The 24,070-nt window shown below is 35.8% G+C and overlaps 5 protein-coding genes across 6 annotated transcripts; 3 read left to right on the forward strand and 2 right to left on the reverse strand.

Annotated features, from left to right (window-relative positions):
- Positions 1-104: 104 nt before the first annotated feature.
- psmb8a (proteasome 20S subunit beta 8A) lies at positions 105-5,662 on the reverse strand. Its single transcript, XM_081376867.1, has 6 exons — positions 5,261-5,662; positions 4,733-4,874; positions 4,449-4,560; positions 908-1,037; positions 522-726; positions 105-282 (listed from the first exon to the last, which is right to left on the reverse strand). Exons 1-6 carry the CDS (start codon positions 5,399-5,401, stop codon positions 194-196), a joined length of 819 nt encoding a protein of 272 aa, XP_081232993.1. The 5' UTR covers positions 5,402-5,662; the 3' UTR covers positions 105-193.
- Positions 5,521-11,296, reverse strand: LOC308697549 (proteasome subunit beta type-7-like). Of its 2 annotated transcripts, none has more exons than XM_081376865.1 (8): positions 10,599-11,296; positions 10,194-10,287; positions 9,117-9,214; positions 8,483-8,623; positions 8,208-8,323; positions 7,796-7,854; positions 6,819-6,970; positions 5,521-6,664 (listed from the first exon to the last, which is right to left on the reverse strand). In XM_081376865.1, exons 1-8 carry the CDS (start codon positions 10,658-10,660, stop codon positions 6,547-6,549), a joined length of 840 nt encoding a protein of 279 aa, XP_081232991.1. In that variant the 5' UTR covers positions 10,661-11,296; the 3' UTR covers positions 5,521-6,546. The 2 variants fall into 2 exon arrangements, with proteins under 2 accessions (XP_081232991.1, XP_081232992.1); XM_081376866.1 differs by having other exon boundaries at positions 6,046-6,664; positions 10,194-10,316; positions 10,599-10,700.
- On the forward strand, positions 10,727-12,835 carry psmb12 (proteasome 20S subunit beta 12). The gene is made up of 6 exons (XM_081376870.1): positions 10,727-10,851; positions 11,504-11,574; positions 11,651-11,782; positions 11,860-11,989; positions 12,340-12,484; positions 12,578-12,835. Exons 1-6 carry the CDS (start codon positions 10,804-10,806, stop codon positions 12,703-12,705), a joined length of 654 nt encoding a protein of 217 aa, XP_081232996.1. The 5' UTR covers positions 10,727-10,803; the 3' UTR covers positions 12,706-12,835.
- A 699-nt stretch (positions 12,836-13,534) lies between these two features.
- On the forward strand, positions 13,535-17,005 carry psmb9a (proteasome 20S subunit beta 9a). The gene is made up of 6 exons (XM_081376102.1): positions 13,535-14,078; positions 14,324-14,391; positions 14,666-14,797; positions 14,947-15,076; positions 15,219-15,360; positions 16,544-17,005. The coding sequence occupies exons 1-6, from the start codon at positions 14,022-14,024 to the stop codon at positions 16,669-16,671; spliced, it is 657 nt and encodes a 218-aa protein (XP_081232228.1). The 5' UTR covers positions 13,535-14,021; the 3' UTR covers positions 16,672-17,005.
- tap2a (transporter associated with antigen processing, subunit type a) lies at positions 16,989-22,328 on the forward strand. Its single transcript, XM_081376101.1, has 11 exons — positions 16,989-18,044; positions 18,139-18,253; positions 18,341-18,471; positions 18,567-18,772; positions 18,879-19,076; positions 19,191-19,319; positions 19,468-19,656; positions 19,972-20,145; positions 20,294-20,453; positions 20,891-21,027; positions 21,149-22,328. Exons 1-11 carry the CDS (start codon positions 17,549-17,551, stop codon positions 21,386-21,388), a joined length of 2,175 nt encoding a protein of 724 aa, XP_081232227.1. The 5' UTR covers positions 16,989-17,548; the 3' UTR covers positions 21,389-22,328.
- The last annotated feature ends 1,742 nt before the right edge of the window (positions 22,329-24,070 follow it).

Consider the following 24,070-nt stretch of genomic DNA (forward strand, 5'->3'; position numbering starts at 1 on the left):
TCTGAGACCAGGCTTAATCCTTGTCTAAGAAACAGGAGGTAAGTTTGCTAAAAGAGTTACAGAAAAATACAATGAAATCATATAACAAAGAATGTACCAAAATGTGTCTTTGATTTGAGAACAGTTTAATTTTTACTGTGTCAGAGAAAATAATGAAACAGTGAGATTTGCATGAGTGAGAGATCATATGTGATCAGAACATTCCCTTCTTATAGCGGTGGATTAACTCGGACACGTCCTCCTTACACACCTTGATCCAGCCATCCTCCTGCATGTGGTAAACTAGAAGAGAAAACATTTCTGTCATTAATAAATGTATTCAGACTGAGGATAATGAGAATTTACACACTTCTGAAAAATCCTGAAATACTAAGACAAAAATGAGGTACTTTTTATGTTGAAACAAAATGGCACCTTACTACAGGTAAATATTACTACACACATCATTATATAACTAAATACTGTTAAAGAACATTTCTGTCTCAGATTTATTGCCAATTTGTTTATATTACTCTACTTACGGTTGACCACACCACCAGAGTAAGCGTCTCTGTGTGTGGCGTGAGCAATACCACGCCGGCCCAGCTCATACGCCTCCTCCACAGTCATATCCTCACGATATCCACTGTCCACGACTCCATACGCATAACTGTTCCCACAGCCAGTGGAAAACATCCGGCCAGAGAGACGTGTGCCATTGTCATCCACATAGTACAGGCCTGGACCCTGATGTTGAGGAAAATTATCATATGAACGAAACTGGTTACACATGAAGATTATGAGAGTTATAAAATGATGTTGATTTATTTAATTTTAATTTTATAATATTATATGCTTAGACTTAGAGCACCCTAAAAATATACAAAAAAACAACATTCGCAAAGCCTGTCATTCAAACACACTTCACCTGCTTGTCCCAGCCGCAGATCATACTCCCCATAGACAGACCCATGCCTCTGTATCCCAGCATCATGTTGCACAGGAGCTTGGAGGCTGCAGACACTGAGATCCTCTGCTTGTTGCGTAGTTTGTAAAGTCTGTTTTTTTTTTTAAAAACAAATACTTACATATTAATATATTAATGAAGTATAGCTGTAAATATATTAATCCATATAATGGGCGTCTGCATATTTGAATTTCTTCAGATAAAATGACAGTAATAATGGAAGAAAAATTTACTAATTTCGTTATAAGCTCATTTGGCATTATCAATTTTATAATTCAATTCAAACTTATTTATTCAATAAATATTGCTTTAAATCAGCTTTTCAGAAAATGCTTGTTTTAATGTTATAATTTAGGAAATATTCTGTTATCAGTCAGAGATGAGGGTATCAAAGTAATGTCCATATATGGCAGTGACATATTCAGTTAAGCAGACACAATAAACATGTTATGCAGCAATTAACTTAACTTGCGCTCGAAATTATAATACTGTCAATAAGGATAATAATATGCAATAAAAGGATCATATTTGATTATTTTATAAAGAACAGATCAAAATGTTGTCCTTTATGCACTCTCAAGTCAAATCAAGACAAAACATTGATCATCATATATGTCCAGACTACAATCATGATGTTTGGTCATGTTGACATAGAACCAATAATATTTGACGTTAGTTGACATTTGAGTTCATATTAGTCTGTGTATATATGTATATGTATACATTGATCAATGTTTTGATTTGATTTGAGAGATTTAAATTTCGATCTGTTCATTATACAAAGTGATGCTTCATACCTTTATGTCCTTTTTGAAGTTTCAAGTTTTTTGATCCCATTGACTTTCATTGTATGGACAATCAAGGGCGTAACTTTGGGTCTACCATTGGGGGGGTTAAACTCGCTGCATATTTATTAATTTATTTATTGAATAATTTTCTTGTGTAAAAGGTAATTTGCCGTTCCTGTTTTAGAAATACATTGTGATACTTTTACTGATTTAGGCTACTTAACGTAAATGCAGTTGTTCACTTGACTATTTATGCCATAATGACACAGTGTTTAAGCACTAGCCAGCAGTGGCAGCTTCCAATTAATTGATTTTTTGTGTGTTCAATATCTTATAAAAAAAAAACTAAAAAAAAAAAAAAACTTAAAGATTAATCAATTGCATCACTGTATTGGCACCTACATGCAGCAAATGTATTATGCACAATTCAACTCTCAATATTACAATATAGGGTGGCACACTGGAGTGCAGCTTGCACCTTTATTCTGAACAGATTTCACATATTGGTGGGCATCACCAAAACTCACCATCCACTAACAAAATCTTTAAGTTTATCTGTTAAAATGTATTTTATTAACATCACATTTTAAAAACTTAACATCAAATAACAGCATTAAAAACTTTCAAAGAGAGAAAATGAAAGTGCAATTATATTATCACTTTGCATGAAATAAGACTCAAAAGTAGATAAAAAAAATTGTGTTTGCATTTAGCCTCTGATAACATCAAATTCAGAAACTGGGAAAGTGTGGACTAGTTGTGCTTTGATTCATTTTGTCACTTTGCAAACTGCAAAAAGAACAAAAAAATTATAAAAAAAATAAAAATAATGATAATAATCTCAAATTGAGCCGGAGGTGGTAAATTCCTAATAATTTACGTATTTTTGTTTTTAGGTATTTTAAGATAACTTACCTAAAATACGTTGCGCATACAACTAACGCGATCGTTATAAAGGTGTTTAAACAACAAAACACATCCACTTGCACATATTTGACAATCGGAATATCAGATATATCCTGCTATAGCTAACAAATTTGTGAAATTTTGAATAAAAAGAAATAAAAGCAGATCATCAGTCATTCATTCAGCGCTATTGTGGCTGCGGTGTGACAAGCAATGAATGACGCGTCTCCATGGGAACCATAAAGTGATAGCCTAGCTACTACTTTTAAACTTACGTGTAAAAAGGTTCAGCAAGGCTTACATTTAAATGTGTCTTTGTTTTGTTTTGAGTGTATGGTCAATAAATAAAGGAATTAAAAAGATGGGCACAAAACCTGTTTGTCGCGCCCCATTTGTCATGTCTCTATTCCCCCCCAGCAGTGGGCCGCGCACGCGCCCGCGCCTCACACTTTGAGAAACGCACCTCCGTTTGGTCAGGATTTTTCCTCTTTTTGGCTGGTGTCGACCATAGACTGTAAAAAATGGTGTCGACCAACAATGAAAAATCGTTGTCTGGCTGCCTTTCAGTGTCCTTTTTCATCTTTCCATCCGTTAGCATGCACCGTCAGCTTTCTCCAACCATTCATCCCAGCGACTGCGCAATATAGTGAACAAACTTGGTAGAGAAAGCGGGTTGGGTAATACCAAGTAGTCGGCGGTGCGGTGGGCGGGAAGTACATTACAGATTATTTAAAATATGATACTATCTTTCTTGCTGGCAAATGAAATAAAGAAAACGAACAAAAGTATTCATTCGGAATATTTCATATTTATTTTAATATGGGGGGGGGGTTATATTAGCTGGATCAGATTTTTGGGGGGGTCATAACCCCCGTAACCCCCGTGCAAATTACGCGCATGTGGACAATGAAAGTCAACAAAAACAACAAAAAAATCTTCAAAACATGTTGTTTTTGTGTTCAGCAAAAGAAAGACAGTCATACAGGTTTGGAACAACATGAGGCTGAGTAAATGATGACAGAATTGACATTTTTGGGTACTATAGCCTACTAATACACTGATAAGTCATTTTTAAATTAATTAAAAATATATATTATTAATTTTTTAATCTGTTCTTCAAACAATCTTTAAACAATGCTTTCGTTTAGACTGAATACATTTCCTAAATAAATTGCCCCTTTTGAATTTTTGTTTATAGACTTTGATTTTCTATTTACAACCAGTATTAATACTGTTCAGAGGTCAAAATTGATTGACCATTTTTCAATATCCTTTAATTCGCTGCATATTAAATGTGTTGTTTTATTTTATTTTTAAGAAATAACATGTCCACTTCTAAAATGTTACATATAGCCTAAGCACCGATAAGTAGGCATTTATTATTTGCAACATATTTAGGCTTACACAATAATTTATGCTTTTTTAATATTATTCTGAAATTTCTTTAATTTGGCTTTAAACGTTTATTTATTAAAGCATATAAAATAGCCAACAGTAATATGTCAAAAGATGTCATTTATGTTTTTTGTGTTGCATTTTTAAAAAAAGTTCTGTTCTGTTGTTCAAGTTCTGCTGTGTTTACTAAAACAGATCTTTGTGTTTATAAAACATTAAATATTGAGCAGATCATGTGATCAGAACATTCCCTTCTTATAGCGGTGGATTAACTCTGACACGTCCTCCTTACACACCTGAATGCTATAGTTTAGACTGAATACATTTTCTGATACTGCTGAACACAAACACAAACTGGTAACTTCATCCTGTGAGCAGATGCTCATCCCCTTCAGAAGCATGCTGAGACAGACCTGCACTCTTTAGCCAGCAGTCTCTCCCAGTACTGACAGTCTGCAGCGCTGCCCGACATGGTGCCCAGCAGGTAAGGGTTGATCTCAATCACTTTATTGGCCTCCTTTGATGCTGCAACACATTGGTAGAAAAATCATGATATGGCAGATAAATACATGACTGACATGATGTTCACAATTTTTGTGTTTTATTCTGAATCCTATTATCAACATGAATTACATGTATTATGATGTTGACTTAAGGAAGTGTTTCATACTCTTCAATGATGTATGGATGCTCTTACCAATGTATTTTCCAGCTGATGCTCTGGAGTCAACAGCCACAATGACTCCATGACGGAACTTAAATGCCAGGGTTGTGGTGCCATGATTCAGATCTATGGAAACGCCATCCTCACAACTGCATGATTTCAGAAACTTAGAGGGCTGATGGGAACACAAAATATGTTACTATAATCACATTGGAAAAAAATATTTAACGTGTTTGCTAATGCTGAGAGTGTGCCCCCTATGTTTCAATAAGCAAAAAGGACATACTCTTGCCGTATAACCAAATCCAAAATCTTTAAAATGCCATTTTAATTAGGCTAACTTACCTCTAACTGCTACACAAATGCTGAAAGTAGTCTACAAGACTAGAAAAATGAGGGAAAGTTATATGTATCAAGGGATTTAAAAAAAAAAAAATCTGTTCAACATGGTCAGGCTAGGTACCATTTTCTCACTAAATGTTTGTTTTTATGTTGCCTTAACTTAACGTTATAACGCGCCTCTAAGACTAATCAACTGATTTGGATAATAAAGTTACTTACATCAACTCCAACAGGTACCGCGAATTCCTGGCATTTGGTCCCAAAACTATAGTGATTTGACCCGTCGAGAAAATGCGTTTGCTTAAAGCCAAACTGTGACGCGGAATTATATTTATACCCACTTACATCCAAAAGAGCCATTCTTTTTTTATAAAGAAAGAACAATTAAAGTAATTAAAATAGTAAAAGCGAAATGAAGTGTACGTATTTTACACGAAGGAAATACGATTCCTCTACGGAAGACAATGATTTCGAAACCGAAAGATAGAAGCTGTTTAACATAGTTTCGATTACAATCAGAATCGGCCTTTATATATATTGAAAAACACACACATACACTTATCTCCGAATAGTATCTGTAAATTATGTACTTCTATTTGCTTCTGTTGTTAAAGAGTATTTGATATAAACATGATAATTGTGTTATTCTATGAGGAAAAAGTAATGCACATTGATGGCTGACCAATAGGAGCACGAGTCTTTTAGCGTCATCAGTATCTATATAGATTCATCAGATGCAGGTTAAACAAGTGTAAGGTAGGGAAACAAGTCTGGACACACCCTATTCCAAAACGGTTGTTGAGTTCAATGCCTGAAATTGCAGTGCAAACTATATTATAAAAATAGTTGATTTTTCACGTCAACTAGGGCCTACATAAATTGCCCCTTTTGAATTTATGTTTAAAGACTTTACTTTGATTTTCTATTTACAACCAATACTAATGCTGTTCAGAGGACAACATCCTTTAATTCACTGCATAATTGTGTTGTTTTATTTTATTTTTAAGAAACAACATGTCCACTTCCAAAATGTTACATATAAGCACCGATAAGTAGGCATTTATTATTTTCAACATATTTAGGCTTACACATGCTTTTTCATTAGGCCTATTATTCTGAAAATTCTTTAATTTGTCTTTAAACGTTTATTTATTGAAGCATATAAAATAACCAACCGTAATATTTCACAAAATGTCATTTCTATGTTTTTGTGTTGCATTTTTTTTTAAATCAAGTTCTTTTGTGTTTACTAAAACAGATCTTTGTGTTTATAAAACATTTTTTAAAATATTGAGCAGTTCATGTGCTGGAAATTGTATTTTATTGATGATTATCTCTGCACTCTCTGCCACTTGCACAGTCCACTACAAGCCATGGAATTAAGAGAATAAACATCAGACATTAAAAAAAAATCATTTACAGCGAAATCTAACATCAAAACAGTAACTGAGTTGAAAGGATCCCTCTTCCAGATCACATTACAACATCACAGTGTATTTCTTGGCTCAACTGGATCCAGTTTCCATCATTTGAACTGTCTCATGCACCAACTCCAGCTCCAGCTGAGTCACAGTTTTAGTTAGAACTGGTGTTGTACCCGGCTTATACTTATACTTTGCCTCTCTGTGAGAGAAAGACAGATATAGATCAATATATTACCAAGGCATTAGGTAGAATTAACACAAACCTTTGAATATGCACAAGTGCACATATTAAAGTAAAAATTTTGTAATTACATTAAAAGTAATAATGTGTGACCTGTGATGTGTTGTCTTACCTCTTATAGTTATATGGGGACTCTTTGTGAGGTCTGATATAGTCCACCCCCTCTTTTGTAACAACACACAGATCTATGTTGTTGCCTGATCCCAGGTCACTCATGATGCCTGCATGGACGGCATCACTTACCAGTGCCTTGGCCTCCTCCAGCTAAAGGTAAGACAGAAATATTTCAGGCAAAAAGGACAAGTAAGGTCCTAGATGTCTTTTGCAAGCTTTTGCAGATAATCTTTTGCTGTAAATTTCAAGGACATATAATTAAGTAAATTTGTGACAATATTGAATAAAGTGAGTAATTTTAACTTAAAACCTTTCAGTTTATAGAATAACTGTTATCTATGAAAAAAATAACTAATAACATAAACAAACCTATACAAATGTTGAGTTGTCATACATGGTAAACGTCAAGTCACATTTACAGCCCAGTCAGATGGAGAGCTAAATTGTTCTCTAATCTGTGAGACATGACCTTTATATTTAGAAGCAAAACACAGACCTCAACACTTGGTACACACACCAAAAAAAGATAAATGTGACAATCAATGGCTACTTTTTGTGTAAAACAAACTCCAGGTACTGCCAAACTAGTTATAGAATTTGACAAAAAAGCTAAACTTATAAATGCAACCTTATTAATTATTCATGCCCCAGCCCAGTACATGCTGGGAACATCTGAGTTGTGTAAACTTTAGTAGATTTTAATATATTCAAATTTGTGCATACATAGCGCAAGGTACTACAGTACTTTGGAATCAATACTTGAGAACTCACTACAAACAATCCAAACTAATACTTATAAGTTAGAACTGTCATTTCTACATATATGCTTAATAAGTTCATCCTGAAACTAAATTATTCAATAAAGGAAATAATTTTTTTCTGTTGAATTTACTATTACAGCACCTTGAGCTACAAGAACACAGAAGTTAAGACATCTATAGAAACCTATAGAAACTGTTAAAAAAGGCAACTTACATCCATGTTTGCTTTAAATCTGTCCTCCAGTATCCCCATTGCAGCCAGATTACCAGATCCTAAAAACACAGAAACATATAGCGATCATTAATTCTCTTGAGAACTGATCACATATGTGCAAAAATATTTTGCAGGAATTTCCATTGTGAAAGCAGAACACGTTATAACATTCAAAGATCAGCTGATGAACCTTTCAGCGATCAGTTCTTAAAAGAGCCTTTACTTTTTTCCAAAGGACAAAACACTTTTTGTTAGAACTTTTGTGCAATGGAAAGGTTCCATGGATGTTAATTGTTTAAGAGTGTAATACACTAATTTTTATCTAAAAGAAGTGCATAATCATCTGAATTAACACATTCCTCACCTATAAGATATATCATTTTTTATCATCAATTGGATGTCACATACATACCCATGGCTAGATATGGCACCTTGTCCATGCTCCCATAAGGGCCAACAGTGTACAGGTGACTGCCAGTACAGTCAACACCACCTAAAATTAGATGAGCTCCAATCATACCTCGATACCTGAGAAACAGAAGCACAAGCAATTAAACATTATTGTGTAAAGAGTGACCACACATAAAACAGCCTTATGTTTCTATAGTACAAACACACATACATGATCACACAGTGTATTTGTGATAACAGGTGAAGATAATAATACACCACCAAGTCTGCACACACCTGAAGAGCATGTCTTGTAGTATGTTGACTGCCATGATGACTCTAGGGTTCCTGCCGCTGTTCATGGAGAAGATGGTGAGGTTTGATGACAGCATATCTGTCGTCTTCTCTGTGTCCGCTGCTGTTCCTGCTCCACAACAACTAACACAAATAAAATGGTTACAATTTTACAATAAGGTCTCATAAGGTTATAAGGTTACAATAAGCTACAATATTGATAATATAATAGGTAAAACATTAATTAATGAATTAACTATAAACTAACAATGATCAATATATTTTTGCAGCATTTATTAACCTTAGTTAATAAAAAAAGGTTCACGGTCATATTTTTGTTCATAATCCATTATGACCTTATAAATGTTTTAGTATATGTTGAGATTAACATTAACTAAGATGAATAAATGCTATAGAAGTATTTTTCATTGCTAGGTCATGTTAACTAATGTTAATAAATGAAACCCTATTGTAAAGTGTTACTAATAAAATAAAAATGTGACTGATTTATATGCATTTTTATTATTATTTGCTTTATAAATAATGTACATTTGACATTAAAAAAATTAAAAGCCCATAGATGTTAAACCCTTTTTATAACTGGTGGAATGGATCTTTAATCCCTACTGTTACTTACTATATGTTAGGTGCAATGTAGTGAATCTTGGCACACTTTTTATCAGCAACTACCTCTGCAGAAGTGGCTCTCGTGTCTGCTCCCAGAACTACACCATCCTACACACACACACACACACACACACACACACACACACACACACACACACACACACACACACACACACACACACACACACACACACACACACACACACACACACACACACACACACACACTAGTTTAGTTTGTCAGAAATATCAATATGAAATTATTACATTCTCGTAAAAAAAAGGTACAAAACTGTCACTGGGGAGGTCACCTTTCAAAAGGGAATTGTACCTAAAGAGTGCATATTAGGGTAAGTCTGGGTGATCCCCCACCTTAATTTCTTCTAGATAACACAAAATCTCATCTCAGCACTTTTGATGAGTTGCTACACTATTTTTAATTTTGTCATTACATTTGATTATCAACATTTGTGAGATTTAGTCACCTGAAAAAAGTGATGACTGTATTATGTTGAATATCAAAGTTTTTGGCCATAGTCGTTAATCAGAGATTTGTGGACACATTAATGTTTTTAGATTTGTGGAATAAAAGTTATAGTTTTTATTTTGAAGTAAAAAGATTAAATTAGACCCTTGGGGTAAGATGACCCGATTTGGCACAGAAGGCCCCAAGTGGGATGTTAGTGTTATTATTTTAAAATACCCCCTTTAATACCCCAGTTAGAGGGCCAATAGTAGAGTAAGATGGCATCTTTGAATAATTTAGCATTTTGTTCTATAACAACTAAAATAGCAAATGTTTCTATTTATTTCCTATAATAACACATTGGCTGATGCATCATCATCCTGGACATGTTAATGCATCTGCTTATATCTAAATGTGTTGGGATTTAAAAGTAAATGCATATTGTACAAGTACAATGGCATCTTCCCCTATGTTACCCTACCTCAAAGGAACATATTGGTACCAAAAGTGTACATATATTCTAAATGTTTTATATGGAACCTTTTTTACAGTGCATCCCAGTGACAGCTTTTGTACCATTTTTTATTTTTATTTTTTGTATATGCTTTGATTTCTAATGACCTTATAAACCACTCCAGCAATGGTGGTGCCTGTTTTCATGGGTTTCGGAGCCTTGATCTTCCCCTCTTCTGAGCCATTCTCCAGTACAATATTTCTATATGGAGGAGGAGGAGATTTGTGTAGCTACACGATAGTGCAATGAATCGAGCAGGTCATGTCAGGATACACTTTTAAAAAGTTTTACAGAATTTATTGGATGTGTGAATATTGCATTAAACTCGATTGTAGAAAACACTGTGCGTTTTCATTCTGAGGAAAAAGACCGAATTAGGTCTGAACATACTTTCACTTTTGTTCCGACACCATGAAACAATGATAATGATAATGCCAAGTATATTTTTTACATTTTACGCACAGTAGGCCTATTATCATATTATAACTGTGTGAAGCCTAATTTCTTCTTACCTTGTTGAATTTTCGAAGTTAAACCCAGGCAGAGCAGGGTCGAGGACGCAAGAAAGTGCCATGTCCAAAATCTACTCGGGAAATGTTGGCTTCGTGTAATGCGCCTCGCGAACACTAGGTTTGCTGTTCAGGTGAGCGTGTACATTCAGTCGAGCGACTCGTAGGCGAGACGATTATCCACAATCTGTATGTCGAGTTTATAATAATGGAGAGGCATAATTCATACTCACAAGTAAAAGGTGTCAGCACTGGCGTAAGTTGGCTATTTATCGTGTTTATAAATGACTTAAGCCTTTGCAGCTTGTTGTTTGAAAAGCTGACGCGAAATTGACTTTTAAATAGGCTAACGTTACACGTCGGAGGCAAGTGATGTTTATTTGATCGTTTGAGACAATGTTATGGAATAATCGTTTAAATATATAATGTTATTTATTGGTGTAGTTGTAAATCTGCAGTTTAAGTAGTCTTTAATGTATCTCAAAGTTACTTTCGCTTTCGTGAGTGGATATTGTGACATCATTCGTCATGGTGATCGAGGGACATCTTAAAATATATCAACTTCAATTTGGAGAGATCTAAAGTTTTAATTATGGATTGTCGCAAATTCCCACTTAGCTAAGGCCTAACTTTACTTACTTAAAGCAATAGTAGAACATGTTGTAGGGTCAGTTTCCCCTCCCGATTCATTTTGCCATTTGACCATAGATGTCACTAAATCTCACCTGAACATTATTGAGTGAACCTTTTATATTTTTATTTAACTGCATTTGTGAGAATTATTAGACCTGAACAGTTAATGAGGTTAAAAGCTAATACATTTATAATTTTCATATATGTCGCATTTTATATTAATGATAATTTCTTCATTACTTAACTAATTCATGATTTCATTATTAATTGGTTAGACCACCATTCTTGCTGTTAAGTTCAATGGAGGAGTTATCATTGGGTCTGACTCCAGAGCTTCTATGGGAGAGTGAGTATTTTCCAACAATTTGTCCTATTACACACAATTACAGCTCTCTTAACTACTATATAACTTTTATCCACAGGTCTTATGTGTCATCCAAAACCATCAACAAGCTGATCCAGGTGCATGATAAAATATTCTGCTGCATAGCTGGATCATTGGCAGATGCACAAGCTGTTACCAAAATGGCCAAATTCCAGCTGTCTTTTCACAGGTCTGTTCATTTCTGTAGCAAGCAAGGCTGAGCTATTACGTTTTGTCCGTGGCTGTAAAATCTCTATATGTCTTTAGTATTCAGATGGAATCTCCTCCCTTGGTGAAAGCTGCAGCATCCATTATGAGGGAACTTTGCTATAACAATAAGGAAGAGCTGCAGGCAGGCTTCATCACAGCGGGCTGGGACAGGAAAAAGGGACCACAGGTGATGCTCTGCTAAACACAAACTAAGACTATAGACAAGGACAAAGGATATGAATAAAGTTAAGCATCACAGTCACATGTGGCTCTCAAATGCTCACAAATTTTCTGTTGGCATGCAAATAAATAAAAATAATAAAGAGAGAAATATAATACTAACAACACAGTTTTCATTGAGAAATATTAGTTGGTGTGGAAATAGTTAGAACTATTGTTACACAATGGCAATGTAAAGCAACAGAAAGCATTTTAGTAAAGCACAGCAAAACTATTGATTTTATTGTCTGTTTATTAAGTGTTATACAAACCTGTATGTATAACATTCTCTTTTGCAAATGTTTTGCCTTTGCACAGATATATGTAGTGTCTTTGGGAGGAATGCTACTCAGTCAGCCTTTCACCATCGGTGGATCTGGCAGCACATACATCTATGGTTATGTGGATGCCAAATTTAAACCTGACATGAGTTTAGAAGAGGCTACACAGTTTTCCACAAATGGTACAGTAGAATTGCAATAGGAAGTTTATTGACATTTATATATTGTGAATAAAACGTTTTAAGAGTTAATGGCTAATGTTTGTGTCTTCGCAGCTTTGGCTCTGGCTATGGGACGGGACAATGTTAGTGGTGGTGTGGTTCACCTGGTTGTCATCACTGAAGCAGGAGCCAAGCATATAGTTGTTCCAGGAGATAAACTACCCAAGTTCCACGATGAATAGAACACACAACTATGACAAAACTAGACAGTTCGACAAATATCACTACTTTGTGATTGTGTGCAGATTTATGATTTTGCTGAAGCTTATTTTCCACACACCCATTGTTATTCATAATAAATATGAAAAGTGTAATGTTTAGTGTGATGTCTCTTCTTACATACATTGCATGTCAGTTTCAGATTCATTTTGGTTGTCGAAATATGGACATTCAATCATAAGAATATCCACACAAACTATACAAAATAGCAAAGAGTGCTTTCAGAAAAAGTGGATGCAATTATTTATTATGCCTCAATCTTTCCTGACTGTAACACTTGAAAGGCCCCATCTATTTATTTGGGGACCTATTCAAGATTATTTTTCAATCTTTGACCAAATATTTTGAAGAAAACACTAAAAACAAATGATTTTGTGTTTAAGTAAATACAACAGAGCAGATCTAGTACCTTTAGTTCAAGCCTTAAATTGAAAATATTAAGCATTAAACATTTGCATTCAATTTGTGTAGAAATACTAATTTAGACCTATGCAAATAATAGGGTTGTTTATGATATTTACAATGGTTCCTCAGTTGTCAATACCCATATCAAAGCCATAAAATTAAGAAAACATCGACTTCATTTGATGGCACTGGTGTTTCCAGCATGCACCGGTGCATAAATAATTAATATGGTTGCATTTCTTCACTGTGAGTTTTATTTATTTAATGTTTTTATTGTTTTCAGCTGTAGTAAGTTGTGGTTTTGGGACATCTGACTTTTCTTTTACATTCAAAATATCCCATTTGTACTCAAAAATTATCCACTGATTGTTACCCATTAAAGTGTATGAAGTGAAGGGTCTGTGTGTGCAAAAAAGATGCCTCACTTAAGGGCTCCAGACCCATATGCGAAAAAGTATAGTAAAAGAAAAGCTGTGGAGAATTACTTTAAGTTCAGTAAATTAGCAGTCTAAATATTGTATAGGCTACAGTTAATTTTTCAAGTATCTTGACTTTTTAATGTGGTCGTTAAAATGACAGTAGGCTACAACAGTCATAGGCTTGCTTCAGTGTGTGAGCTGAGCACAAAGGGAAGTAACTTTCTTTCACTTTCTGTTAGACAGAAAATGGAGGAATAATGCTGTAGGCACCTTAAAATACTGCAGGACTAGCAGTACTACACAACAAAGTATATTTTTTTGGAATTCAATTGATTCGCACTATTAAGAGCTTCGTTTGAGTTGTGCAGAGCTATCGAGTCTCGAGTCTCCTCTGGCGTCAAGCGAAGGCAGGTTTGCACAGGACAGGTAGCCTAGTTGCTTTCCATCCATTCAAAATGTCGGAGGAAATGTTTCCAGAACCAGGATGGCTATCTGAAGAAGTCAAAACCGGGGTAAGCTATCACCTCATGCGCTTAAAAGACTCGAACGTGTAGCTTATTTCAAGCTGCATAAACATAAAGTTCACATTTTAAAACTTTTTACGATAAAAAGATTAGCTTAAATGCTTCAGCAAGCGTTAACCTTTATTCATTCTGTAAGGTTAGCGTCATAAAAAAATCACGGCTTATATCATTTTTTAACATGAATGCAATTTAGCTTCCTTTTCTTTATTTCTTTCTCTCTTTTTTTATTTTAGACGACAATCATCGCGGTTACTTTTGACGGTGGAGTTGTTCTTGGCTCAGATTCCCGAGTGTCAGCGGGGTAAGATACTTTTGTACTGTAGTTTATGCAAAGCTGTAACCTATTAAATTTCCAAAACGTTCCACAGAAAGTTAAAAAAACATCACACAATAATAGACAACGTATGATATGCTCATTGGAATCTTTCCAACTCGATGCTTTAAAAAATATAGACATACAGAGCTGTCATTATTTAAGACATAGATAATCATAGTCATTTATTCAGTGAATATTTGAAATAAGAATCCTCGAACCAAGAACATTAAAATGCTGTTTCTTTGGGAATTGTTTTCAGGGAGACAGTGGTGAATCGTGTGATGAACAAGCTCTCCCCCCTCCATGACAAGATCTACTGTGCTCTGTCTGGATCAGCAGCGGATGCTCAAACCATTGCTGAGATAGTCAACTACCAACTGGATGTGCACAGGTATTTATCACCAATGTCCTGTTAATCTCTGAGTCTATAACTTTAGATCATGAACTTACTGTTTGGCACATTGACAACCAGTACCAAAGCAACGTGCTTCAGAGATTTTCCAGTGTCTCATAAATGTGATGAATAATGTATCCTGACAGTATTGAAGTGGAAGATGACCCACTCGTATGCTCTGCTGCTACTCTGGTGAAGAATATTTCATACAAATATAAAGAGGAACTATCAGCACATCTTATTGTTGCAGGGTGGGACAGAAAAGCAGGAGGACAGGTTAGATCATTTTGGTTATATTACAAAATGATATATTGTAAACGTTATGTATAGCAGGTCATTTTGAATTAAATTATACATGTTAAATATCATAATGTTTTTACTATTGTATATGTGGTCATGTATGCCTCATTCCAAACAGGTCTATGCAACACTTAATGGTTTGCTGACCAGACAGCCTTTTGCTATTGGTGGCTCAGGGAGTTTTTACATTAATGGGTTTGTGGACGCAGAGTACCGAAAAAACATGACAAAGAGGGAATGCCAAGAGTTTGTAGTAAATGGTAAGTTTGTGCAGTAAACAAACACATATATGAGAAATGTCATGTGCTGCATCCCAATTTGCCCACTACTACTACTGAAATGTTTTAAAAGTGTGTGCTGTTTTTTTTGTTTTTTTGCATCCTGTCACGGTTTAAACTGCCCTGTCAATCATCTTGTCACAGTTAAAATCTTTCACATTCAATTAAACTGAATTTCCTACCGTATCTGAGAAAAAATTTAGTATCACGATAATCTGGCAGTCATGAGTCTTACATGTGGAGAAATCTTATAATGTGTTTGCATGATGATTGTCTTCATTATAGTGTAGAAAGTGAAGGGTCTGTGTGTGCGAAAAAGATGCTTCACAGTGACAAAACTTTAGGGCCCAAGACCCAAATGCGAAAAAGTATAGGCCTAGTAAATTGGTGCAATGGAGGATTAGTGCATTGAAAAGTTAGGGACCAAACTTATGTCCTGCAAGATGGCTAATTTTGATCGGTTTCTGGGTCACAAGCTGGAGGTCGGAGGAGCAAAGAAGCATCAATTTGAGTATTGAGAAACACCCAGAGTGTGCAGACCTGTACTTCAAATTCTAACCAGAAAAAGTAGACCATCCGGGTATCTTTGGAGTACTCACTAATTAAATGTGAATAATATTAGGACGGATAGTATGTGAATTGGGACGCAGTAATGTTAATAAGGAAAGAGAAGGTATCATGTTATTAGTGATTATTAAAATTATTAAAGTGCTAATTTTAGAGATGCAGATGGTAGATCAGTTAGTTTAAATAAATGACTAAGTAAATATGGTAAATAAGGTAGAAATAGCAGAGGTATGGGAAATACTATACCACACTAAACATGTTAGAAACAGGTGCATTGCATAAAGTTTAACCGGAAATGACCAGCAATTGATAAGTATGCACTGTAGATGTTCAACTGGCACAATACAGTTTTATATGTGGCCTTTGTGCTTAGAATTCTCCCTTTATCGATGTGCTGGATTCAACTCTAACATTAGTGCTGCCAAGACTGATTGTAGATGGACAGCCTTTTATTTTTCTCATAAAATCTCAATAGTATTCAATGACTGTAAATATATTGATGAAGATCAGGCCAGGAACTGACAGGATTTATGCCACTTTCATAATCATAATCTCTCTAAATCAATGTCTCTCTCTCTCTCTCTCTCCCTCTCTATAGCTCTCTCTCTGGCGATGGGTCGGGATGGCTCAAGTGGAGGCGTTGCGTATGTTGTTACCATTGATCAAGATGGAGCAGAAGAGAAGTGCGTTTTAGGAAATGAACTGCCTAAATTTTTTGATCAGTGAATTTAAGTGAATTCTTTGCTCTGAAATTAAGAACATCAACATGTATAATATTAACCTGCTTTCATAGAGCATGCGATTGCAGAGTTGTTTCTATCAATTGTTTTGTTGAACCACTGTGTTAACAGCTGTATTCACTTTGTCTCAAAGTTTGATAATAAACCATATTAGAAATGTATGCTTTCAAGTTAATTCTGACACCAAAATGATTTGAGTCAAAAAATGATATATTAGCAATAATAGAAATACTTATGGACCTGTCTAAACAGAAAACTGAGCACAGCCTATAATGACTCCTTTGCTATGACTCATCATTTGCTAGGCAGAAATGAACAAGGCAGGTTGTAGAGCATGTTCTGTTATGGCTTCTCGGAAAAGGGAATATTTGTTGCATCTTAAAAAAAAAACGTACAGTAACAAATATACATTATGAATAATACTAATGATAAAATATTTATTGATTTGTTTTGACTATATACAGCTGAAGTATTTTTTTGATAATCCTTAGGTTTACCTAACTGCATACTCTGAAGGTAATTAGGCTACAAATCCTGAGGAACAACTGACTCGAGTTAAAAAAAAAAAAAAAAAAAAAAAGCTCGACAGAGGAAAGGTTAAAATGTGAACGCTATTTTTGTACAGCACTGAACAGACTTTTTTGGTTTAATGTTGAAGGAAACCCCCTTCCCGAGAAACTGAAAGTAAAATAATGTCGGTGTCCTAAAATGCCCCGGCGCCGTGTGAAGAGAAGACAACATCGCACTCCGTAGGAACGGGACTCCCAGCGTTAAAGAGAAGAAAATAACTTATTATTTTATTATCTTACGCGCTCGGGCTATACAGCGTTACCACGGCAACCGACTAACGTTACACGTGCAGCATGCAGAAAGTTTTGGTGTTCGCGTGTATTTTATGTGTTGATATAATAATAGTTTACACTCTGGACCTCGGAGCAAATTTGCTGAAGTCTCGTACAAGAAATCTCGACCATAATCTATTACGCCAATGGGCTGAATCTGGACTGCGATGCACACTGCTGTACGCAGGGTCTATGTTATCTAAAGATGCTGCTGGTCCATTAATAAGGAGATGGATTACAGTCCACTGTTTTATCGCTTCGGTGTATGAAACCGGACGGTTGGCGTTGTTTGACAACTATCGCCTTGATAAATTTAATATGTGGCTTGTCGGAACCGTCGCTGCTGCTTTAGCTTGTCTTTTTTGGGAGGTAATGCTGCCTGACACGAACGGAGAGAGTAACGGTAAAGAGCGCAAACAGAGGGCTCGAGTCCTCTTCATCCGGGTCATCCGCTTCTACAAACCAGACTACATATTATTGTTTGGAGCTTTTGTCTTTCTGGCCCTAGCTGTGCTATGTGAGTATTCCGTTGTATTACTTAACTTTGCATTTAAAATAAAAGTGTAATTTAATGTAAACCTGCTTTGTAACGTTAATTTTACGTGTTTCAGGTGAGATGTTCATCCCACTGTACACAGGAGAGGTGATTGACATCTTGGGTTCTCATTACCAGTGGGACAACTTTAGATCAGCTATCATTCTCATGGGATTATTCTCATTGGGAAGGTATTGCAGAATATGAGTTTTGTATTACAACGACAACAAAAAGCCCATTTAAGTGTCTCATTGAACTCTGTTTTTTGTTATTCTCAGTTCTTTCAGTGCAGGTTGTCGTGGAGGCCTGTTCATGTGTGCAATCAACAGCTTCACTTGCAGAGTCAAGGTGCAACTGTTTGGGTCCCTTGTCAGGCAGGACATTGGCTTCTTTGAGACCATAAAGACAGGTAGATCCAGTATGATTGCTGGTACAGTCGTCATCTGTGTGATACCCTTTTTATATCGACTCATAGTCATTAATTCCACTAAATCTGTCTTGCAGGTGATATCACATCTAGACTATCCACAGACACTACTTTGATGGGCCGGGCTGTGGCCCTGAATGTCAACGTCCTTCTACGGACAATGATTAAGACCCTAGGCATGCTGTATCTGATGGTGAGCCTCTCCTGGAAGCTTACATTACTAATGCTGATGGAGACACCACTGACAGGCTTACTGCAGAACATATATGACACGCATTATCAGGTATGGGGTTAACAAAAGTACCATGATGAATGAAGGTTAATAGTTTTTTTGCCTATGAGAATCATATCATATCATATTATATATCAAGTTTTCATGCCCTTTTTAGAGGCTGTCAAAAGAAGTTCAGGACTCCATAGCACAATCCAATGAGACTGCTGGGGAGGCGGTGTCAGGCATCAGGACGGTAAAGAGTTTCAGGACAGAACTTGGTGAAGCCCATCGCTATGATGTCCGCCTGATGGAAACCCATAATCTAAAGACTCGACGGGACACAGTCAGGGCGATTTACCTGCTAGTTAGGCGGGTTAGTAAGAGTTTACTTCTAATTTTAATGTGCATATGTGTTTATTTTCTTTGAAGCAAACTTCTATATATCGAACTGCATACTGCATTGCTATGGATCTTTTCTGATTTGCAGATGGCAGAAGTGGGAATGAAGGTGGCCATGCTTTACTATGGGAGACTCTTCATCCAGTATGGACAGATGAGCACAGGGAATCTTGTCTCTTTCATCCTTTATCAGCAAGACCTTGGAGACAACATCAGGGTGTGTCTATGTTTATAAAAAAAAAAAAAAAAAGGTTTTTGTGGTGACACAGAGGGTAGAGAAAAGTTGTATCACCTAAATCAGCAGTCCTCACAAAAGCATGTTTAAGTTAAAAGAATTTATAAATATTTATCCATCTCTATTACAGACTTTGATCTATATCTTTGGAGACATGCTGAACTCAGTAGGTGCGGCCGGTAAGGTGTTTGAGTACCTGGACCGAAAGTCTGAAGTCAGTATTGATGGCAGTTTGCAGCCCAGTGATCTGAAAGGACACGTCAGCTTTCAAAACCTCACCTTCTCGTATCCCAGAAGACCCGACCACAATGTGTTAAAGGTACAACTTTTGCTCTGATGAATCACTTCACTTAGTCTTTGTCAAGGTTGATAAGGCAATTCACATGAACCTGTCCTAAAATATATTTTATTTCTTATATTTTTATTAAAAAAAAATTCATAGCGTTTATAAACTGCATGAGTACATAAGTTTGCAAATATGTTGTGTACAAGCTAATTCTCTCTAATACAAATGCAGTTGTTATTTATGAGCTATATATGATTCATAGAAGGTTTATCATATACTTGTAATATTTTAAAATAATTATTTTCAATAATTTATCTTAATTAAGTCTAACTTTTCATCTGTTTTCAGAACTTCTCTCTGGAGTTGAAGCCCGGTCAGATGACGGCTCTGGTGGGAATGTCAGGTGGGGGGAAGAGCACCTGTGTGAGTCTGCTGGAGAGATTCTACCAGCCTCAACAGGGACACATTCTGTTAGATGGACAACCACTGCAGAACTACCAACACAACTACTTGCACAGCAAGGTGAATACTTTCTAAGAACAAACACTTTACTGTTGTACTAATGTAGTTTAATTCCATACCACCTCTGTTCATACAAGTCTACTCTAAAGAACCATATAAAACCAACCAATGCAATGCAAGAACATATACTGTAAATAATCCCTCTCAGATAGCAATGGTGGGTCAGGAGCCTGTTCTTTTCTCTGGCACCATTCGAGACAACATTGCCTATGGTCTGCCTGGCTGCTCAATGGAGAGAGTAAAGGAGGCCGCCAGCAAAGCCAATGCCCATGCCTTCATCAGCAAACTGGAAAATGGCTATGACACAGGTAAAGAAACTGCTATCACTTACCACTTTAATTCTCATATTTGTGTCAGTGTCTAGGTCAACTGTTATTGGTCAGTTCTGATGGGACATAAGAAAAATCCTAATTATTTTCCAATATCTGTGAACAACAGAATTCATAGCTTTTATTATACATCCAAAAAGGCTTTGCTTGAAAAAACTTTGCTGGTCCACTTGTTAGACCAGCCCTAACCAGCATAAACCATGCTGGACTAGCATGCAAATACACTTCGTATAAGATGGGCTTTACGTTTAAAGTCATTTTAGAATTACTGATTATCAGCCATTCTGTATAGTTTTCTTTTGGATTTCTGTAATCACTCAATTTATGATTGGAGAAGAAGGTTTTAGATTTAAGCATGCAAAGGTGTTTTATTAAATGCGAAGTACACAGCCATTAAACAGTGCTTTCTCTGTCAGATGTGGGAGAGCGTGGTAACCTGCTCTCGGGAGGCGAGAAGCAGCGAATCGCCATCGCCAGAGCTCTCATCAGACAACCTCAGGTGCTCATACTGGACGAAGTGACTAGCTCTTTGGACACTGAAAGTGAACAAATGGTAAATAAAATTGCTATTCATTATGAACACAAACACATATTAAACACATAAGCCTTCACAAGTCCCTTTTTCCTTTAGTGCTGCTATCAAAAGATTTCTTATGTGTTTTATTATTCCACAGGTTCAACAGGCCCTGGCGTGCTGCCCCACTCAGACCTTGCTTGTGATTGCTCATAGGCTGAAGACCATTGAGAGGGCGGATCAGATTGTGTTGATTGACAGCGGGGAGATGGTGGAGTTGGGCACACATGAGGAACTCATGAACAAGAAAGGAAGTTACTATAAACTGAGAGAAAGGCTCTTTACTGATGATAACACAGTCGAAGACAAAGAGAAATCGGACACAGTAAAAATCGAATAGCCTGTCGTAGAAATATTGTACATTGTAATAAACAAACATGCCACTGTAATTAGATACCTGTAAGGGCAAAAGTTGTGAAACTGGCCTGTACATAAACCCAGTGATGATCATCAGTCAAAATGTTTTATCAACAAACACTTAAAAAGTTGTAATATTTAAATGTGAATAAATAATGGGTTCTTGCTAATCTGCTTGTGACTGATTTTAATAGTAGTTTAATTCAAAGTTTAATTTGAGATTGCAGTGTCTTATGGGTGCCTGGTATGAATGAATATACTGTATCTGCTCATGTGATGTGCTTAGATAACTTTAAACTATTATACTATATGGATTACATCTAGTGATATAATGACTTGTTTTGTATTTGTTAAAAAGGAATACTGTTCAGAGTTAGTATGAGTACAGAATCATGGTCATAAATGGGGCACAATTGGTTGTGAGTTTCACAAAGTGCCCAAGCTGCCAGTCCGGTTTACTGGCGCTCTGCCTGGTAGCGCCTTTTTGTTATTGTGTTAGTTAACCCGATTTGAATGTGCAGATGCAAAACACACACACACACACACACATGCAGGTTGGATTTTCATGTTTTATGGGGACATTCCATAGACATCATCATTTTTATACTGTACAAACTATATTCTAATCCTATAGCCATCACAGAAAACCTTTTTTTTTTTTGCATTTAAAAAAAACATCACTTGGTATGATTGATAAGCTGTTTTGCTCATATAGGAGCAAAAATCTCCCTGCATGGACAAGGATTTTGGATATTGGCAACTTTTTGAGGATATTTTGTCCCCGTAACGTACAGTAGTATACCTGAACCACACTCAAAAAATAAATATTACCATTTTAAAGTTTTTAATAAGTGTTTGTGCCCAAACACAATATTTATATAATAATATACAAATCTAAAGAACATAAACCCAACTACCCAATCAGTCTGACCTCATTTCATTATTCATTTCATTATACCCAATCAGTCTGACCTCATTTCACCTCATTCATTCTTATTTAATTTCGTTATCACATTATTAAAGCTAACAATGCTCCATAAAATTGAAGTTTCATTGCTGTTATGACCCTTATGTTGAGCAAAGCACATTGCTATAGATCGATATGCAGGTGAGAACCAAATAGCTGTGTGGTAGCTTTGTCACACACATTTTATTTTATTTTATTTGGAGCTGTGCAGCTACCACGAGATCAACTATCAAACAAGCTAACCCTGTTTTGCCAGAAAGTTCCTATTGTTGTTTCACCTGGTACACATTTGTGTGTTTGGCTTGGTGTCTGGCTGTACCTCGCTCATGCCATAATCCCCCACCCCCTCATGACAGCGGGACAGATATGACAAGATATGGTCTCCATTTTATAACGCTGCCAGCGCTTTACCTGCCTCAAAATGGCTGTCTCCATTTTTCGATTATGCTTTTAGCCTGTGTATCTTTTTTCCTAAACTATGAAAGCATGTTCCTTGTGGTGAATCTGGTTTAGATTCAAATTACATTACATTGTAGGTTCAGTATATTTTTTGAGTAGACTTTGTCACTATTAAGCTTTATCATGAAATGTTATTTAAAATGGAATATGTATTACCTTACTGCATAAAAAATATTTTACAAATCAAATTTCTATTACTTTACACACCAGGAAGGCAGAAAGATAAAGACAGTCATTTTCTCACTTAACATCGGGATTCTATAAACTGATTGAAAGGGTTTTGGCCATGAACGAGTTAAGTGTTTGCAGAATTGTACATGCCAGACTGAAGGTGCACAATTGGTTTCGGGAAATCACATGACTTTCATGAAATGCCAAGGTTGCCAGTCCAGTTTATCGGCGCTCTTATTGGCAGCACCATTTTGTGATAGCCGGCCATTTTGTGATCTGAAATAATAATTTGCAAAGTTCAGGTGAAAGTGAAAGGATATCATCACATTCTCTCCAGTAAAGAGATTGAGGGCATGCATATGCACATATTCTTTCCTTTTCTTGAAACGTAGCAATTTTTAATGCTTATTGCTAAAGCAATATTACAACAATACCACTATTTAATGATTCTCTATATATAACCAGTATTTGCTTTTACTTTTTTTCTAATTTGTTGTTGTGATAAATCAATTTAATTTCCCCTACATATTCAGAGTGCTGCTATAATTATAGATCACATTTGGGTTGATAGTTTTGTTGGAAAGTCCCTATTGTTCTTCTTTTAGTAGTGGTTATGCCTCACTCATGCCGTGTCCACATTGTGATGTTGTTTTATCACCCCCTATTGGAAAATATACTGTAAAAAATAAATGGTACAGTGATATCTTGGCTTTCATTAAGCCTACAAGGAACTTCCTCAAAATGACTGCCATAACATTGCACAATGAATAACTGTTGCTGACATACATGCAGATTATCTATCTTTAGAGTCTCTAATCTGTCAGTTGTGGCACATGTATTTACCATTTTTATTTATCGATTTTTCTGTTGGAATAAGAAAGCATTACTTGAACTTCTTTTGAAATACATAACAGATAATACTGATTATCAGGATTTATTGCTTCAATGGAAGCTGGGCTAAATAACTTTTTTTCAAATATTATGAAACTTCCAGCTATTAGTTTTTTCTTTTCAACTATTTGCCTTTTGATGAAATATGTTAAAGAGTAACTGACAGGACTCAAAAAG

The sequence above is a fragment of the Scardinius erythrophthalmus genome (assembly GCF_964197995.2).
Source record: "Scardinius erythrophthalmus genome assembly, chromosome: 10".
Classification (NCBI taxonomy): Eukaryota; Metazoa; Chordata; class Actinopteri; order Cypriniformes; family Leuciscidae; genus Scardinius; species Scardinius erythrophthalmus.

Bases quoted from the DNA above. Each gene is read 5' to 3' on its own strand.
- tap2a (XM_081376101.1), top strand. From the start codon at position 17,549: ATGCAGAAAGTTTTGGTGTTCGCGTGTATTTTATGTGTTGATATAATA. The intron at 19,320-19,467 runs GTGTGTCTATGT...TCTCTATTACAG, and splicing joins ACCTTGGAGACAACATCAGG to ACTTTGATCTATATCTTTGG. The intron at 19,657-19,971 runs GTACAACTTTTG...ATCTGTTTTCAG, and splicing joins CCGACCACAATGTGTTAAAG to AACTTCTCTCTGGAGTTGAA.
- psmb12 (XM_081376870.1), top strand. From the start codon at position 10,804: ATGGAGAGGCATAATTCATACTCACAAGTAAAAGGTGTCAGCACTGGC. The intron at 11,783-11,859 runs GTCTGTTCATTT...ATATGTCTTTAG, and splicing joins TTCCAGCTGTCTTTTCACAG to TATTCAGATGGAATCTCCTC. The intron at 12,485-12,577 runs GTACAGTAGAAT...GTGTCTTCGCAG, and splicing joins TACACAGTTTTCCACAAATG to CTTTGGCTCTGGCTATGGGA.
- LOC308697549 (XM_081376865.1), bottom strand. From the start codon at position 10,660: ATGGCACTTTCTTGCGTCCTCGACCCTGCTCTGCCTGGGTTTAACTTC. The intron at 10,288-10,598 runs GTAAGAAGAAAT...TCCTCCATATAG, and splicing joins AACTTCGAAAATTCAACAAG to AAATATTGTACTGGAGAATG. The intron at 6,665-6,818 runs GTAAGACAACAC...TTTCTCTCACAG, and splicing joins TCCCCATATAACTATAAGAG to AGAGGCAAAGTATAAGTATA.
- psmb9a (XM_081376102.1), top strand. From the start codon at position 14,022: ATGTCGGAGGAAATGTTTCCAGAACCAGGATGGCTATCTGAAGAAGTC. The intron at 14,079-14,323 runs GTAAGCTATCAC...TTTTTATTTTAG, and splicing joins CTGAAGAAGTCAAAACCGGG to ACGACAATCATCGCGGTTAC. The intron at 14,798-14,946 runs GTATTTATCACC...GTATCCTGACAG, and splicing joins TACCAACTGGATGTGCACAG to TATTGAAGTGGAAGATGACC.
- psmb8a (XM_081376867.1), bottom strand. From the start codon at position 5,401: ATGGCTCTTTTGGATGTAAGTGGGTATAAATATAATTCCGCGTCACAG. The intron at 4,561-4,732 runs GTAAGAGCATCC...AATGTGTTGCAG, and splicing joins ATCAGCTGGAAAATACATTG to CATCAAAGGAGGCCAATAAA. The intron at 283-521 runs GTAAGTAGAGTA...TTTCTCTTCTAG, and splicing joins CTCTGGTGGTGTGGTCAACC to TTTACCACATGCAGGAGGAT.